Genomic DNA, 18,370 nt, shown 5'->3' with positions numbered 1-18,370 from the left:
GCCCCTATTGTCCTACAGTCTCCATGGTGAGTGGTGTCCTGGCCCCTATTGTCCTACAGACCCCATGGTGAGTGGTGTCCTGGCCCCTCCCTCTAACGTCACGCACACAATCCCCTAAGGGTCAGGTACGTATATGTGAATCATGGCGGAGGCCGTGTTTGCACCTGCTAGGGCTGTAAGGAGCAGCTGTGGACGGGCCCCTGCAAGGTTGGTGGGATGGAAGCTGGCTGGTCACAGCAGCCTTGATGCCCGGCTGAGTAAGGCTGTGTCTCTCCTTTGGTGGGACACATGCGTCAACGCTAGGTCTCCAGAAAGATGAAGAGAGACGGAGAACCACGACAGGGACCCTCAGAGCCCCAGTGTTCCCACACTGGATGGTGTCTTGAAAGTGTCCGTGTCACATGGGACGTTTCTCCCCGAGCCGCCTGACCACTGTGTGCTAAGCAAGGAAATCACAGCATTTAATTTTTCATGGCACTTGGGACAATTTGACACTTGGGGATTTAAGGCTTAGGCGGACCTGCTCAGAATTACACTCTTTAGCAAGTTGACTTCCCACAGAGGCAGGGCTGCCACCAGGAGACTTGAGGACAGGTCACCGATGGCAGGCGAGTATAACCCCTGCGGACATGAGATCCTTCACAGACCTGCGTGTGCTCGGCTGAGGGCCAGGCCTCCCAACGTGGCCGCTATCGTGAGAAGACCTCCTGGGTCACGTCTAGGACGCCGGTCATCGAGCAACTTCTGGCCCACAGCTGTCGTTGCAGCTTGAGGTCATACGTGACCTCGAGTGACTTGGTTTCTTTCTCATTGTAAAGGTAGCGGCCGCCCACTCCTTCCAGCTCCGGGGTGACTGCTGCATAGACGGAGGTCCAGGCTCCTTCATCCGGGGTCTGTGGGGAGAAGAAGGTATGATGAGGATGTGCCGATTGAAAGCAGAGCAACGCGTTGTGAAACGTCCCCCCTGGAGACAGTGGGGCCGCCACTACACTGTCCCTGGGACCCAACACTCCTGCGGAAAGCCGGGACGAGCAGCCTCGCTCAGTCACAGAGTCACAGCCCTGTTTGCCTGTCCACAGGGACACACACCCCCGGGGGTCGGATTGCCCCGTTGGGGTCACCCACTTTGAGAGGCAGATGCACGCCAAGTGCCTTGATGCAAATATTCAGTCAATGACTATAAAAACCGAGTTGCTTTATTCATCGGCTGGGAGCGCACACGTCCTCAGCATCTGGGCTCTGGAGGCCTCCCTGAGTGTTAGAGGAAACGCAGGGCGCAGAAAGCTTCCGGGTTTGAGGAAGCGAGGCGAGTTTTGACGGGGTGTGGACACAGGCTTCGGAAAAGTCAAGTTCAAAGAGCAGCTCGAAAGGCAGAGATCTGTGAAGATGGAGGGAAGCAGCCATGTTGGGACGTGGCCCTTGAGAGTGGCCAGTGGGACCAAGAATTGGTGGGTGTGTAACAAGCCGGACACGCTCAAGGGATCATAAACTGTGGGAACCCAAGGGTCGTCATGGCAACCACTCAATACCCAGAAACCAACAGCGTTTCCTCTTATCGTCTTATCTCTGTGATAAGGACTTGAGACGGGCTTATCTCCTGGAATAACCTTTTGGAAACCCGCTCACCTCAGCCAACCTTGGACCTTCTGCTGTGCCTCTAAGACTCTATCATCACAGGACGACGGGTGACTTTTGCAGGGAGGCCACAACCCAACGCTGACCTTTTCTCGATGACGACGAGCCCACATTGTCATTGCTCATGTCACCCGGGCACTTACACTCAAAGACGAGGGAAGTTCCCAGCGTCCTTGACACCACAGCTGCGTGGGACGGGTGCACGAGCTGTTCGTTTGAAGGTGAGGTCAGTGAGAAAAGCACCTCGTCCCCTTCCAGGCAGGGTAGCGAGCCGCCCACAACACTGAACGCGAGTGCAGTAGAAAATCGCCGAGGGAAGCTCAGGTAAACCTCTCCCTTTGCAGCGCGGGGGGGCCCCCCCCAAAACAGTGGGAGTCGGCGCTCCTAGAGGGAGGATGTGGATGGTAAGCAGAAGCAGGGGCCTCTGGGAATATGCCAGGAGGAGGAGCTGAGAGTTCGCAGCAGTCTGGAGAGGGGAAGATGCACGTGACGGGAAAGCCCGGGGTCCCATGGGTGGGGTGGGGGTAAGGGTGACACCAGCGGGGGAGGAGGTGGCCATGAAGGCGACTCTGCCTTTTGGGGACGGGCCTTTCAATGCACTGTAGCAAGCTGTTCATCTGTACAGGATTCAGTGAGGGTGTTCTCCCCCACGGACGTATAACTGACGCATATCGGTGTGTCATAACGGAAGCGGTACGGTGTGTGCACGTGATACACGGGTACTCGGCAAGAGGCTGGTGGAGACTCCTCGTAAGTGCTAATAACGGTGTTCTCCGCTCCTCTGGGTTGTAAGTCCCAGCTTTTAAACACCCTGGGGCGATACCTCCCACCTTCCCCAAATCCTAACGCTTAAGACATCCATCGGGGGGGAACCAGCGGTTTCTCACGTCCCACTTCTTTGTACAGTCTTTTCTGATGTAGTCGACAGATAAAACGCCCTCCCGGACAAAAGAAACAGAACTGTTTTGCTTTCACTAGGGGACCTCTCCACACCTTGCATAATGACGGACGTTGAGTTGAGCCAACTTCCTGGGACAGAGGCTTTGATGAGTGTCTTCTTTCCACCCCAACTAGTTGTCGGGTGGTTCGATCCTGAGACTGAAGCAGACTTAGCAAGGTCCCTGCGTGTTTAACTCCTCAGCTCCCCCAACCGCCCCACTCAGGACGCCACCCCCACATTTCTGACCCCCTGACGACAGATTCCGGGGTTCCTGTGAAGTCCTTATGGAGAAAGAGTCCCCATAACTCAAGAGAGGGCCACACAGCAGGGGGTGATTTCGTTCGTGAGAAGACAACAATGGACTCCCGGCCGGGATCCCTGTCTGTGGGGGGTTTGCAGGTCTCCCCCACGTCTGTGTGAGTTTTCCCCGGGGTCACGGTGTCCGCCCAGCGTGTCTTCCCACATGCCCAGGACGAGTGGGTCAGGTGAGTGGTGCGTGTACGCCGCCCCTGCTGAGCGCGTGACACCCTGCAATGGGAGGGTGTCCTGAGCTGGGCTGCTTGGGGTGGAAAAGGACAACCTTGCTTGTTGTAATTCATCCTTCTGAGATGTGTACGGGACTCCCATTCGCTTCAGTTTTTCACATTACACGTGGCTTGGGGCTTCACGTAGAACTTTGGTGACACTTCTGTGACCAGCAATGGGCCGTGGGACATTCCTTCTTGTGCACGGCAGTTAGCCGGGGTCCAACTGGTTCCGTTCACCGTCATCTGGTGCCGACTCGCAGGTGCCCAGAACCGATCGGTGCCGTTCGGAGAAGACTCACTCTACTTGGGATTCCAGTTTTACGATAAAAGATACAGAGCGGGAACCCAGAGATAAGCAGCCTCGGGCACACAGAGAGGGGGCGTCACCCGCCCTGCACATTAATCTGTGCCCCCACCAGGACATTCCCCCCCCGGGGATGAGATGAGTGCTTGGACATTTACTGGGGCTTCGCCGCGAAGCCGTGATTTAGTCTTTGGTCAAATGATCGAACTCCATCTCCGGTCCTCCTTCCTCCTGGAGGTCCGGTTCACAGGAACCGGCTCTGCATTTCTGAGGCGTCTGAAGCTCCTACCCCTTTATACTTCATGCTGCAAACACATCATTAAATTAGCCCCCGGAATACATTTGTTTCCCAATTCGCTCGTCCGTCACCACTGCAGCCTGCACCGCTCTGCCGCGGCGACAACATGCTACGAAATTCTACCTGATGATGGCATTTCTGGGGAAGCTCACTCCCGTGCCCACACAACAGACCCACGTGCCCACACACTTATGTGCATGCACACTCACGTGCAGAGACTCACGTGCACACGCATGTACCCACGTGCACACACACACACACACACACAGAGGCTGGCCCTGAGCAGCCACACAGGAGGGGCAGAAAAACAGCTGCTCCTTGGCTCAAGTGCATCCTGCGTGCAGTCACTGCACCCACGTATCCTACCAGCACGTGGTGACGTGCAGGACAGATGCCAGGTTAAATAAAAAGCCACCACGATCACTGCCGACCCTCTCAAACCCTCGTGCCCCCAAAGAAGGTGGAGGAAATGCGATGTGATCGCTAATCTTTAATCCTAGGTGTTTTGACAGCTCGTGCAAAAGGTGGTGTCGCGCGCTTATTCTTCTTTCCCCTTTCATCTGACGTCACCAGCCTGATATCACCCATCAGAGCAACGACACGGCACGCCGCTGTGAACGGAGGACGTCCGGATGCATGCTGAGCGGCCCGTGTGCGTGTCAGCATGCCTACACATGCAGCCCAAGCCCGAGCCTGCGCACCCCACTGCTTAGGCCTCTGTTCCCTCCCCTGGAAATCAGGAATCGCAGAACCAGCTTTCCCCACGCGTGATCGCGAGGAACGAATGAAGTCGTAGGAGTGAAAAGCTCTCGGCAGGTGGAGGACACACGACTGCAGAGCATAGATACTAAGCAAGACCGTGGTGACGGTGAGTATTACGGGCCAGGCGTGGGGCCGAGCCCTGACACTCCCGTTTTACAGGGACGGACCCGAGCCTCAGAGATGGTTGCTCGTGTGTCCACGGTGGGAAGAAGTTGAAGGTCATACCAAGGGCAGCGGCACCCAGGTCAATATCCTCGGCCATAGCACACGCTGCCTTCTCGCAGAGGCTGAGGTGTGCACGCAGAGGGTGGGTTTGGGGAGACTTCTACAACCAGGAAATGCGTCACGCAGGAAGACGGCCACTGTAGCTGCGTCACCAAGAACGCTTTTTGCACTTTTAAAGGATTATTTTCCAAAAAGAGGGAGCGAGAGAAAGGACAAGCATATGGCAAAGAGACCCGACCAGCCTGCAAAGTCTGAACTGTCTCCTACGTCGTCAACCTTGAGTGCAGATCGATGAGCCAGCAGGCGGGGACCCCCTGTCCCCGGGGGGCTGTCATCGGCAGCTGCTGTCCCCACACTGTCACAACCGTGAAGGGAGTTTCCCGGTGCCACGCGCTGGGAAACGAGCCTCGGAACAGATGAGAAGGTACCCAGCGCGACGCTCCTTCTGGCATCCATACCACACTCCGTTTTATCCACAGCTTTTTTTTGTTGTTTCTTAAATGATACTCCTCACAGACTTGGACGAGGGCAGAAGGTGTGTGAAACGTGAAGCCTCACTGGAGAACGGGTGTGTTGGTTTTATCAGAGCGAAGGGCACGCGGGGTCTCTGGTTGAAATGTGACAGCCGGGAGCTGTGACAGTCAGCACAATTCAGTTTGGTGACAACGGACGTTTATTCAACGCTCACCGGGGTTTCGTTGGCTCCCGGGGCCAAGTGAGTCCACGTCGAAAACATCCGTTGCCACCGTGGGGCGTAGAAGAGTCAGGGGAGACAGGTCGACGGACGGTTGGGCACAAAGAGTGGGGGGGGGGGGGAAATTCAATTAAAATAAAAAGCAAACGAAGTAGCATTCAGGGTGGGGTTGACAAGTATTGTGAATCAGGCTGCACGCTGTGCAGGACTGGAGGGGAAACAACGAACAGAACTACAGAGGGCTTTACCGTTTGGGAAAGGCTTTCACACATAATATGTCCGTGATGTTCCCAACATCTCTTGGACAGACACCTACATCCCCGCAATTTCCCAAGTCGGATGCCCCAAATTACCCGTGAGTCTGCTCTTTCACTTCCCATAGTCGGAAAGTCAAGGCCTCCCGATTTTACGTCTGCACTAGTTGTCCAAACGCTGACCCTCTGGACCACTTTAAACTGAAGCCGTCCCAGAGGACCAGCCTGGCCTGTCGGACACCTCAAACCTGTGGATGTTAAAACAGGGCAACGTCAACTTAGGACGGGGCCTTAGCAACCTGGTGTCCCAAAGAGCTTGTTTCCCAGCTGGGACAAATGGGTACGAGATGTCTGAACGGCTGCCGTGCCCGGGCCCCGTCCTTCCTGCGGTCATCTGACTGGTCTGCACACTCCACCTGGGACGTACGTCTGACCAGCCGGCCTCACACAGGAAGCCGCTGAAGTCAACAACTTGCCAACAACACAAGGAGACTGTCCTGAGAGTGGAAATGCAGAGACGGGGTGGGTGAGTCTAGCAAATAGTCACAGACGTGCTGGCTTAAGACGGCACAGATTTATGTCTTTCAGAGTGACAGGTCACAAGCGTTTATCTGAGATCCATGACAGTAGCCATTCGGGAAGCCCTGACTCAGACAGGAGCCCAGACAGTGTTCCGATGGGGACACAAAGGCCAGGGGTGTTTATGACAAAGGGAGGGGACCATGACATCACAGAAGGAAGGCGCTGCTATTGGTGCAGATAACGTGACACCGTGACGCTGATGCTGAACAGTGTTTTTAATTTTCAGCCCAGAGTCATCCGTCCTGGAGTCACGACACCTGCTGTCTTGTTGTCTTTGCAAACAGCTCTTTGGGGACAGCAGGCTGCTAAGGCCCCGTCCTGAGGTGACTTTGTCCTGTTTTCACCTGCACAGGTTGGAGGCGTCAGACATGCGAGGCCCGCCCTCTGGGGTACCTGCATTTTAAAGTGGTTCCATTTCTATTATTTTTCGTAACACTCGGGGAAACTGCTAACTTTTAAGTATCGCCTTTATTTGGTTCTATTCACAGTTTGCAACATTTTTTCCAAGCCCTAGTCACAAAAGAAACAAAGCAACCTCAAAACCTCACAAAACGCGTCAGGAATAAATGGAATACAGAGCAAATGTAGGGGCATTTACGGAGACTTATAAGACACCCCCGGAAGCATTACGATTCTGAGCGGCACGTCTAAAGTCTGTGTTTATCACCCACACCCCCATGCCATTCTCCCACCCAAGCGGTGTCCCCAAGGCAGACAGCCCACGGTAACCACGGTGAGGGGTCAGACCACAGAGTCTAGACACGCAGGCTTGGGCTTGAACTAAGTGCTTCAATGGCTGTGGTTGTCACGTGGCTACAGCCAAAGATCAGAAAGCACGCCGTCATGCCCCGAAGACCCGCCTGGAAAGCACGTGCCAGGAAAAGTGTTTTAAAGTACGCGGGGCTTGAGGTAAGAGAGACCGGTCGCTAGTCAAGCGCAAAGCAAGGAGAGCTTCAACAGTAAGAATTGTCATAAGATGTTTAGTTCCCACCTTGTGCTTGAAAGATAACGTCACACACGCACAATTACGGGACATTTTGCAGAATGTTGGTGCCATCACCCGGTTAGGTGACCCAGCCAGAGTGACAAAGGCTCCAGACAAGATGACGTGAGGAACTAAAGTAATTGGAGGAAAGAAAACACAAGGACTCACCGACCAGCTTCGCCCACGACCCCTCCCCTCTAAGCCTCCCTCTGCCTTTAAAAACCCTCCATTAAAAACCAGCGGGGAGTTCAGATTACTGGCCCTGCCGATAAATGGCTCTAATTTCCCCACCACAGAAATCGGTGCTCAGTGTTTGGTTTTGCTGTGCATCCTGTGGGTGGACCCCCCGCTCAGGGCCAGCCTGCAATTCCACTCTGTTCTCACACAGCCTACCCAGAGACAGGTGGCGTTGGATCCCCCAGGTGAAGGGCTCGGTCCCCAAGACTGTCCCCGACCTTCACACGTCAGTCGCAAGCCCAGGTTGTCACCTGTGCTTCTGACCGTCTGCCTGCAAATCAGAGGGTCCCACGACCCCCCTCCTTGGGTTTGATTAATTTGCTGGAGCGGCACGCAGAACTCAGGAAAACAGGTCACTCACTACATCAGTGGTGTATTAAGAGAGAATATAGCTCAGGAACAGGCAGGTGGAAGAGATGCACAGGGCACAGAGCCTCCACGTCCTTGCCAGGCGTGCCAGTCTCCCCAGATCTCCATGTGTCACCAACGCGGGAGCTCTGTGAACCCCGCCCTTCTGCGTTTTCATGGTGGCTTCGGGACACAGGCACGATTGATGAAATCTGGCCATTGGTGAGTGATTCCACCTCAGCACCTCTCCTCTCCCAGAAGGGTCCGGGGGTGGGACTGCAAGTTCCAACCCTCTAACCAGCTGTCTGGTTCTCCAGGCAACCAGCCCCGTCCTTAAGTGTGGTCCGAAAGTCACCTCGTTAACCAAAGACACCTTCACGGCTGTTATCACAAGGAATTCCGAAGGTTTTAGGAGCTCCGTGCCAGGAACTGGGAAGGAGACCAAAGATATATTTCTTATTTTAAACACATGTCACCATAGGTATTAAGGGAAATGCGGCTGAAACGAGAGACAACTCAGTCCCAGATAGGAAACAGCAATCTTGGAAAGTTCCACACTCCATCAGTTCAGCTAAAACACCCCTCTCCCCACCAACAAAATTACTTGACACTTGGAGGGTTGTACCAGCTGTGCAAAAGCTGACGACCACCAGACGTACAGAAAGAAGAGAGAGAGGGGACAAACAGACGGATACGTCCTCACCACAGACTGGGGTTGACATGATTTCCACGTCGTCTAAAAGGTGTCCTGGAAAAGTCATCAGGTCCAACAGTTAGAAAAGCGAGGAAAACTAAGAGCGGGGGGTGGGGGGGGACGGCTTTGCCGCTGGAGCGCCGTCCACTGAGACCACAAGGGACACCCGTCAGCATTCACAACACAGCGGTTGTCACCCTTTGGGGACAGCAGAGGAGGGCGGACGTGGGACACACGGGTCCAGCTGGAAGCAGAGATGTCACTGGAAATAACAACCAGTGGCCGGAATCGTCGCATGTCATTCCCCACAAACAGACACACTGAGAACTGGATTGGAAAAAGACTAGACGGCAAATTTTCACACACGACGCTCACTAGCCCGGAAACCATGGACGTCCAACAACAGAACCACACGGAAGTGAAAACAACCTCCCGAGAGGCTGGACAACAACAGAAACATCAACTCTTTTAACTCCATTTTGGCCGCCTTTCGAACAACACGAGGCAGAAGAAATGTTGGGGGAAAATGTGGGACTCGAGACACATGGGAATATCCCCAACCTACTGTTGTTGTTTTGTTCTGAATCAGCACCTCCCTCCGCACAGAAAAATGGCCGGAGGTCACGAGCAAATCAGTCCCACAAGAAGTCATGTTCCTGAAGGGAAGGGGGATTTTAAGTGACGTGCACATGGGAACTCAGCGGTGTGGAAGCTGTGGGTTGGGATGCCGTGAAAAGCTCTCCTGGTGACGGAGATGTTATTATAATTTTAGCCAAATGCTGGCGTCCGGCCGCATTTGTCCTTGCAGAGTTGTCAGGATCTGGGTTCCATCAGTGGTCCAAGGCACTGGGCCGGGGGACTCAGAGGTGGCAACGCCACGCCAACCACTGGCATTCCCTGAAAGCTGCCTCCCCTCCAGGGTCCTGCCACACCCCGTGTCTCATCTTTGCGACCCTGCAGCCCAGGAGAAATTCACGCTGTCCACTCGCCAAGGCTGTGGAGGCTGGAGATCGTGCCCACGTCCCACGAGCTGAATCGGCAATTGCTCCCCCCCACCGCACCCCGCATAGAAGGAAGGCCAGAGGGACTCAACAAGTAGCTGTAACAACAAGCAATGTTATCGTCCAGTCACATGTTGTCTTACCGCTTACGAAAAGAAGTCGGAATTGAAATGCAACGATGGCCTATGGTCTACAAGCGGAATAGAAAAATATGGTTGCCAGATGGGAGGGGGGTGGGGGGCTGGGTGCAAAAAGGGAGCAGGATGAAGAAGTACACATTGGTTGTTGCACAACAGTCAGGGGACGTAGGGTACAGCATAAGGAATATAGTCAATAATATGGCAATGTGGTGTCATATGGGGACTAGATTTGTTGGGGGGATAGATAGTAGGGGGTTGGGGGTGTGGATGGAAAAGGGGAAGGGATCAAGGAGTACAAAATGGTAGTTACGAAATAGTCACGGGGATGTAAAGCACAGCACATATTATCAATAATACAATAATAATTATGTGTAGTGCCAGGTGGGGACTAGACTTACAGGGGGGTCACTGCATAAGTTATAGAAATGGCTAACCACTATGCTGTACACCTGGAACTAATATAAAATAATATTGACTGTCAACTGTAACAGAAAAAGTGAAAAAGGGGGAAAGGTGAAGAGGTCCAAATTTCCAGGTACAAAACAAATAAGTCACAGGGATGTAACGTACAGCATAGGGAATGTAATCAACAATAATGTGACAGCAAGGGACAGTGTCAGGGGGTGGCTGGACTTCTCATGGTGATCGCTTCTTTAGGTTTATCAATGTTGAATCACATACTGAAACTGATACAATGTTGCACATTACCTACATTGTAATAAAAATGTTAAATAAAATGTCTGCGGAAAAGTTCTGGGAAATTTGGGGTACCAGATTTCCAACGTGCATGCCCTCTGCAAATGCCTCCCTTCGAGACTCCATCGTAGACACACAAGCCACCGTCTAAACACCACCGTCTAAAGCGGTAACCGTGCCACCCAGGGCAGGTCATTTCATCCGCGTGCCTTCCGTGTTCCTCTCTGAAATGACGGCAACACATGTAGCAAGTTGGGTCCCTTGGGGAGTCAAAGTATCTACAAAGGAATTGTTGCCAGGCTGTATCTTTCCCAGAGGGAAATGGACCAGAATAGCGTGAATACACAAGGGGACATGCAGCCCGTGGGTGTGTGTCCACGATCAGAGATGCGACGACGGCCACACTTCGGGGAGCTGACGTCACAAGCCCATCCCCGTTCTGGCGGCCGCAGAAAACCCTGGACACGTGGCCTCATGGGGGGCGTCCGAGGGGCCACCGGGGACAGACGCGGACATGACCCGTGCACACGTGGAGGCTCACCTTGAAAAACCACCAGCCGAATATCTTCTTGACGAGACGCGTGCCCCAGAAGACATGCCTGTAGAGGTCTGTGTTGACCACGCCGGGATCCACGACGTTGGCCGTCACGGGACAGCCCTGGGCGTCCAGCAGAGCCTGCAGGTGGTAGGAGAACAGGACCAGGGCCAGCTTGCTCTGTGCGTAGGCGGCATGCGGGGAGTAGCTGCTGCTGCAGAAGCAAAATAGGGGCTGGGGTAAGCGCCCACAGTCTCTGTCCAAATTCTGCAGCCCGCCCCTCACCCCTCATCACCCCCCTCACCCCTCGTCCCCACCCCTCGTCCCGCCCCTCATCCTTCGTCCCCGCCCCTCATCCCTTGTCCCCGCCCCTCATCCCGCCCATTACCCCTCATCCCCGCCCCTCACCCCGCCCCCACCTTCGTCCCCGCCCCTCATCCCTCATCCCGCCCCTCACCCCTAGTCCCCGCCCCTCATCCCGCCCACCACTCCTCATCCCCGCCCCTCGCCCCGCCCCCGCCCCTCATCCCTCTTCCTTAGCCCCCGCCCCTCCCCCACCTTAGTCCCCGCCCTCGCCCCGCCCCTCATCCCTTGTCCCCGCCCTCGCCCCGCCCCTCATCCCTCTTCCCCGCCCCTCGCCCCTCATCCCTGTGCCCCTTCATGCCCATGTCCAGCCCCTCTGATGGACCCAGGGGTGTTTAGTTGCTCATTTCTCAATTTCCCTACGGGTGGAGATTTTTCGGGTTTATTTTTCATGACAGACGCGTGGCTCCCTTGCACTGGGGTTGTGACAAAGCGTTCGATGGCAGAGTCTCCGTCTCAGAGACCCCATCTCGAGTAAACCTACCGCAGCTACCAGTAAAACAGCCGGATAAGGCATGAGACTGCATAAATCCCTGGGTGACCCCCCAATTCTCCCTCCCTCCCCCTCCCCGTGTTCCCATGCTTGTGCTTTCAATCCGCCAATAAAGAGTGACCCTGGGAACTCACAGGCACCCCGCTGTCAGACCCTAAGAAAGGCGGGGTCCCGGTCCACACTGCCTGCCCACGACCTCGCTGTGGCACCCTAAGGGGGCGGAAATCTCCGTGGGGTCTCATTACCCACCTGCGCGAGGGTCTCAGGCGCTTGTCGCTATGCCATCACTAGCGACCAGCTGGGACCCACACAATGGGGGCCAGAGGGCTGAGATAGGGTCCCCTTGCCTTGAAGTCTGTGGAAGACATTCTTGGGGGGGTCTAACGCACCACTTCTGTTGGGGCAAAATGCCTGCTCCCCAATTGTGGGGTGTGGACCTCTACAGACACCCCTTAGTTTACGTGTGTGACAGGAGATGCTAAGATTTCATCCCCCTTGCTGAATGGTTTTTACATCCTTTGAATTTTCAATGTTTTTGGGGAAAGGTGTGTTCCCCCGTCTTCCATGCTGATGCAGGATTTGTGTCAGTGTCAGCTTCCTATGGCTCGGGGCTATTTTTTGGGTGCACGCAGATTAAAAATGGGGACGCTTTCGTGGTACAGCACGTCACTGTCAGTAGGCAGCCATCCTTCTCTGCGTCCCAAGTTTCTTTTCTTTTTTTTTTCCCCTTTAAAGTTCATTTTATCTGATAGCAATAGAGCCCCACCAGCGTGCTTGTGGTTTGACGTGGTTAATAGTCTCTTGCCCTCAGTCCTTTCTACCTCAGTCACGTCTGGCGAGTTATGAGAAAAATCCAGGCGTGTAATTCACAACAGTAAGAGTTTAACACATTCAAAGATTGAAAGAAGGAAACCATAGCCGTCGCATTACATGCAGGTAAAGCACTCATTGAAATTCAACCCCCCTTATGGACAAAGGCTCTTAGTAAGTAAATAAGTATTTAAAAAATGAAATAAATGAACTCATTGATTCAGAAAAGCGAAATGAGAAATGAGACAATGTCTCCAAGGAAAGCCCATTTAAAACAACAAACAACAACAACAACAACATAAAAGCTAAAGTGAAATACTTAAACATACTAGGAAACAGTGTAAAGAGAAATGATGGCATTAAGAAACAAAGCCCAGGACTGGTTCTTTCATCCCTTTCCCTATAACATTTCCAGGATACATTATACCATGTCCAGATGAGAAATGGAATAACAACGTGTACAAAGCAGACCACAAAACAAACAAACAAACAAACAAAAATCAAAATATTGCACGCCATCTAAATGACCATATTTATGTTTTTGATAAAATAAATGAACAAAAATGGTAATATGTACCTATGGTCTTCTAACACTGGTAAAAAAAATGTTTTTTAAAAATCACCATTTCCAGCGCTGAAGAATATGGGGATTTCTCAAAAGTAAACTAATGACTTATATAATCGTGGTGTTTTATGGGAGCACGGAGAAGAGAGAACTAAAATTCTTTAAAAGTACTATGTGGGGAAAACTCAATACATTATGGGAGGAAGAAAGAAAAGAGTACAAGTGATTTCAAGAGTGGTTCCCTGGTTGGTTATAGAGAAAAAGAAACATCCACAGTGGAAATGGGAAAGAATCAAAGCAAATAAACAAGAGAATCTGGTTCCCCATTAAGGTTTGTAGATAAACCCTCAAAAAAGCTTTTCGAATGTTTGCAACGAAGGCAGCTGAAAGAGAGAATCAACTAACTATTCTAACTTTGTTAGAATAAACTGACGTAGGTGAAAGAAATTCATGAAACGTCTGCACGGCTTGTACCTAAACATGGAACTTTTAAGAAATTACTTTTGTAATAAATGGTATCAAAAGGTAGAGCTGAAACCATAAAAATGTATCGCTATTTTCAATAAATAAAAACTTAGGGGGGTAACTATTTAAAGAATAATCTGAAGCGCAAGCCGAAACCAAAGGAGAAGCCTTCATGTGTAGACTTTTGTAGAGGAGGAAAATTTTTATCCTATACTTTTGTGTTCTGTAACTGAGGCCTGCAAATTAAACTGGCAAATGACACATTAACAGGAGAAAAACTCAGAAATTTTACTTTTCATTTTCACACGTGTGTGTGGCTTCAGAGAAAAGCAAAAACCCCAGAGAGACAATTAGACTCAGGGGTTTATATGCTATTTAACAAAGGGTGGTAAATTATAGAGATGTGACTAGACAAAAGAAAGGGGGTTTGCGCTTCTAGGAGTGTTAAATTGTGAGAAGGTAAACATATATTTGCCCATAAAACTTCCCAAAGAAGGAATTTATGACAATCCTCATTTCTTAGACGTTTCAAATTTTAGTCAGATAAAGGGAGCCCCAGGAACGCATTTTTTCCTGCATTTGTTGGTTCTCAGTGGCCTCCCATTCAAAATAATCTTTATGGTAAAGTGGACTATTTTAGGTTGGCCTATTCTGATCTCCATCAAATTTTCTACCTGTCTGTCGCAGAGAATGAAAGGTGAAGCATTATATTCTGAACACAACGTATGCATTTCTGTGTACCGAATCAATGACTCAATAATTCTCCACATGGTTTTTGATCAAAAACTAGAAACAGACAGTACTTAGACAAGGGACAGCCATCTTAAATTGCCGTGGCATTGCCTTCTGCTGGGAAGAGGACACCAGGCATTCTGATGTCTGTATTACATGTAAACAGTGTGTGGTGTTTTCTAGGCTGAGGGATACGAATGCTGTGGGTTTGGCGTTGCCCTGACAGCCTCTCTCGGCTCACGGCAGTAATTACACTGCTGCCTGTGGGCTACCTGATGTCCGACACAGAGTGGGAGCCATTCTTAGCAAGGTGCCACGAAAGTAATAGGTCATACATACAGCAAAGCAAATGACTTTTTCAAGTTCTCAGCAAAGAAAAAATTACTACCGTCTATGACAGTAAATGCATCCCCAATGTGTGTGTGTGTGTGTGTGTTTGTGTGTGTGTGTGTGTCTGTGTGCGTGCATAAGGCTTACATTTTAATAGAGCAGCATATGGGAAGATATGTCTTTTTCCCCAATACCCTCTTAGGTTCTGTAGCAGAGGCTTGCAAATTAAACGGGTAATAGCGAGATTAACAGAAAAACTCTCGCTTAGCATGACAGTCTCAAGATCCATCCATGTTGTCGCAAATGGCTGTATTTCATATTTTCTTATGGCTGAGTCAGAAGGGAAAAGTCAAGAACCATATGTTTCACTCATATGTCAGATACAAAACTGAAAGCAACACATGAACAAACAAGACAAACAAAAACTCATAGACACAGACAACAGTATGGTGGTTACCAGAGGAAAGGGGGTTGGGGAGGTAGAAAAGAGTAAAGGGGGTCAAATACATGGTAACAGAAGGAGATTTGATCTTGGGTGGAGAACACACAATGCAATATAGAGAGGATGTATTACAGAATTGTACACATGAAACCTATAAAGTCTTATTAACAAATAGCATCCCAATAAATTTAATTAAAAATACTAGCGTTAATTATGTACATACCCATATGAATTCAGACACACGTACAGACACAGACACACACACACACACACACACGGCTCAGATGGCAGCCAGATAATGGAGGCTCATATTCCATCTCAGTCTAAACAAAGGAAAAGTGTTTTGGGGCTGCTGGGTGGGGAAGGACAACTATGGAGGGGAGGAAATGTATGGAAAATAAGGGTGATCCATAAGTTAAGGTTAAAATAAGATAAGATTTTCTGGGACGATAAGGGCCTTCTCTTGGAGCAGCTCTCTTCTTGGTCTGGAAACATGTTGACAAATGGAAAATTCCTTCATCAATGTAAATTTCCTTGACCAAAGGGGAAGTTTACACTTCCACGTTAGACAATTAGGGGAAGGAGAGAGGCTTCTCTGCATGAGTAGTTCTGAACTGCCGGTAGCTTGAAATAACCCTTGTTAGCTTGAGACACATCCTGGGGTGGCATGTCCTGGTCCCCTTGGGCAGGACCAAATCTATACCTTGGGAGAACTTCTTAAAGGTAATATCCATGTTTCATGACTGTGAAACAAATCTGTGTCGGGTGCAAAAATCTTCTAAAGCTCAAGGAAGAACTGAAAAGCAATAGTGACGGCACACACACCCCTCCCCCAAGAAAGGGCCGCTGATAGCATTACATGCGTGTGCGTGTGTGTGTGTGCGTGTGTGTGTGTGTGTGTGTGTGTGTGTAGCTGAATGAAACGGAGCAAGCCTTTACACTGATCACCAGGCAACATCAGTTCCACTCGCCTACCCATTCCACTCTGAGAAACACACGGGCAAAGGACAGGACAGACAATCGGGACGTCATGCCCACTTCACGCACATAAGCTGCATCCCTAAGTTTCCATTCCGAGGCTTTAATCCACAACCACGGGGCAGGTACGCTTATGGGGACTCGATGTCCCACCTACAGCCTCACTTACAAGACGCACTTTTCGGATCCTTGTTGGGTCCCATCACGACCAGCCTCTCGGGGAGCAGGTATCAGCCAGCATCCGATACCTCTGACAACAAACCCTGAGCTCCAAATGGAATGTTTTCTTGCACAAGACAACCACTTGCATGACAGTCCACCGGGTGTCCTGGGTTTAACAACCCAGGGAACTGAGAACATACGAGGCCTGACAATTAAGTTCAGGAACTTGTGGCAACACTGTTGCTCACCTTTTTTGATATCAGAGGGATTATGCATTATGAATTTGTACCCACTGGACACACAGGTAACCAAGCTTACTCTTTGGAAATGCTGAAAAGGCTGCATGAAAAAGTTAGACGACCTGAATTTTTCACCAACAACTCATGGCTCTTGCATCACGACAATGCACCAGCTCACACAGCACTGTCTGTGAGGGAGTTTTTAGCCAGTAAACAAATAACTGTATTGGAACACCCTCCCTACTCACCTGATCTGGGCCCCAATATCTTCTTTCTTTACCCGAAGATAAAGGAAATATTGAAAGCAAGGCAATTTGACGACAGTCAGGACATCAAGGGCAATACGATGACAGCTCTGATGGCCATTCCAGAAAAAGAGTTCCAAAATGGCTTTGAAGGGTGGACTAGGCGCTGGCGTCGGTGCATAGCTTCCCAAGGGGAGTCCTTCTAAGGTGAGCGTAGTGATATTCAGCAATGAGGGATGTAGCCCTTTTTCTAGAATGAGTTTGCGAACCTAATTGTCAGGCCTCATAGACACCACCTACCAGGAGCTCAGGAATCACGGGGAGCCAAAAGGGGCCTCAGGTGTTCTGCAAAGAGAAAACCACAGAGCTCTCCTGGGGAGTTAGAGGTCGAGGTGAAGTCCAGCACCATCCGAATCCCTGACAGACCTGGCGAGCGTCTGGAACATTTCCCACAACACAGAACAAAGGCACTGAGACTTCATGAGAACGGGATCCGTGTAAGAGTCTATTTATGATACAATGTTTCCCACCCTGGGCCCTGCACACGTGCTCACAGATTCCATAATGAGCCCTGATGTCCTGCTGGCCCTTTGCACACGAGGACCCAAGACCCATGGACAGCAGTCACCGTTTTTATCCAAAGGAGCATCTTCACGAGTGGCTAAGTAGCCGCTTGACAGTCTGGAAGTTCCTGCTCACTTGACAACCTTGAGCAGCCGCTTATGCTATGAGGACGAGAGCCAGGTCTGGGGGACTCGCCAGCTTTGGGCCCGGGAAGGGGGACAGGAGGCCCCATTTCTGTCTTTCCCCAAATCATCCCAGTAAACAGCCATCTGCATTAAGATGTGAGGGTCGAATGATAATTGGGGTGAACTGTTCCACGAAGACCTGCAAGGTGGGACCTCGGGGTAGGACCAAAGCTGGGGTACCTCAGACAACACCCACAGAGGTCCCTTTGGCTCTGCAACGCCCACGGGCACAGGAGGCTGAGCACACAGACGGGCCAGGGTCCACGCCATCGCCTGGACGCCGTGAGCTGTTGGTCGCTAGGGCCAATTCTAGAAGTCCTTGCCACCACTATGCTGTTGTGGTCCGTTTTATGCGTCAGCGTGGCCATGCCAGTCTACGGTGCCCACTACTTTGCTGCCCAGACACCAGTCCAAATGTTGCTATGAAGGTATTTTTAAGAGTTGGATGAACCCCGAAGTCAGAAACCTGGGAGAAAAGCAGACTGCCCTCCATACTGTGGGTGGGCCTCGCCCAATCAGGTGAAGGTCTTAAGAGACAAGATTGGGCCCCCTGCCCCCAAAGAAGGAATTTGGCCTCCAGGTGGCAGCAGAGAACTTCTCAACACAGGCCTCTCAACTGTCACCTGACTCGCCAGCCTGCTGGTCACCCTGAAGATTTTGTGAGCCAGTTTCACAAAATAAATACAGTGCGCTGCTTTGCGCTCTCTCTGTATATATACATGTAAACTTTTAGGTTATGTACAATGCAATGTACCCTGTATAGCATTTGTACCTCCTCTCCCCAAAATACAACTCATATTTTGAACAAAGCCGTCTGCTGCTTCATAAGCCAGTTCCACTGACGACCAATAATCCCGAACAGGTCCCGTCCACCTTTTCCTCTGGAACTCACTCTAGCAGACGGAGAGGCTGGTGCAGCCCCGCTGAGCAAACCAGCCCC

The 18,370-nt window shown here is 51.2% G+C and overlaps 1 protein-coding gene across 1 annotated transcript in view; it reads right to left on the bottom strand.

Moving 5' to 3' along the window:
- Positions 1–340: 340 nt before the first annotated feature.
- The window catches only part of DHRSX (dehydrogenase/reductase X-linked), a 113,736-nt gene continuing 95,706 nt past the window's right edge, over positions 341–18,370 (bottom strand). The window contains exons 6-7 of the mRNA XM_033107348.1: positions 10,864–11,071; positions 341–893 (exon numbers count right to left, since the gene is read on the bottom strand). Coding sequence (XP_032963239.1) covers positions 690–893; positions 10,864–11,071 — 412 coding nt within the window. The 3' untranslated portion in view covers positions 341–689. The remainder of the gene's footprint in view (positions 894–10,863; positions 11,072–18,370) is intronic.

The sequence above is a fragment of the Rhinolophus ferrumequinum genome, chromosome X (genome assembly GCF_004115265.2).
Source record: "Rhinolophus ferrumequinum isolate MPI-CBG mRhiFer1 chromosome X, mRhiFer1_v1.p, whole genome shotgun sequence".
Lineage (NCBI taxonomy): Eukaryota > Metazoa > Chordata > Mammalia > Chiroptera > Rhinolophidae > Rhinolophus > Rhinolophus ferrumequinum.
The sequence above is the reverse complement of the archived record's forward strand: the minus strand, read 5'-3'. Positions and strand labels throughout refer to the sequence as shown.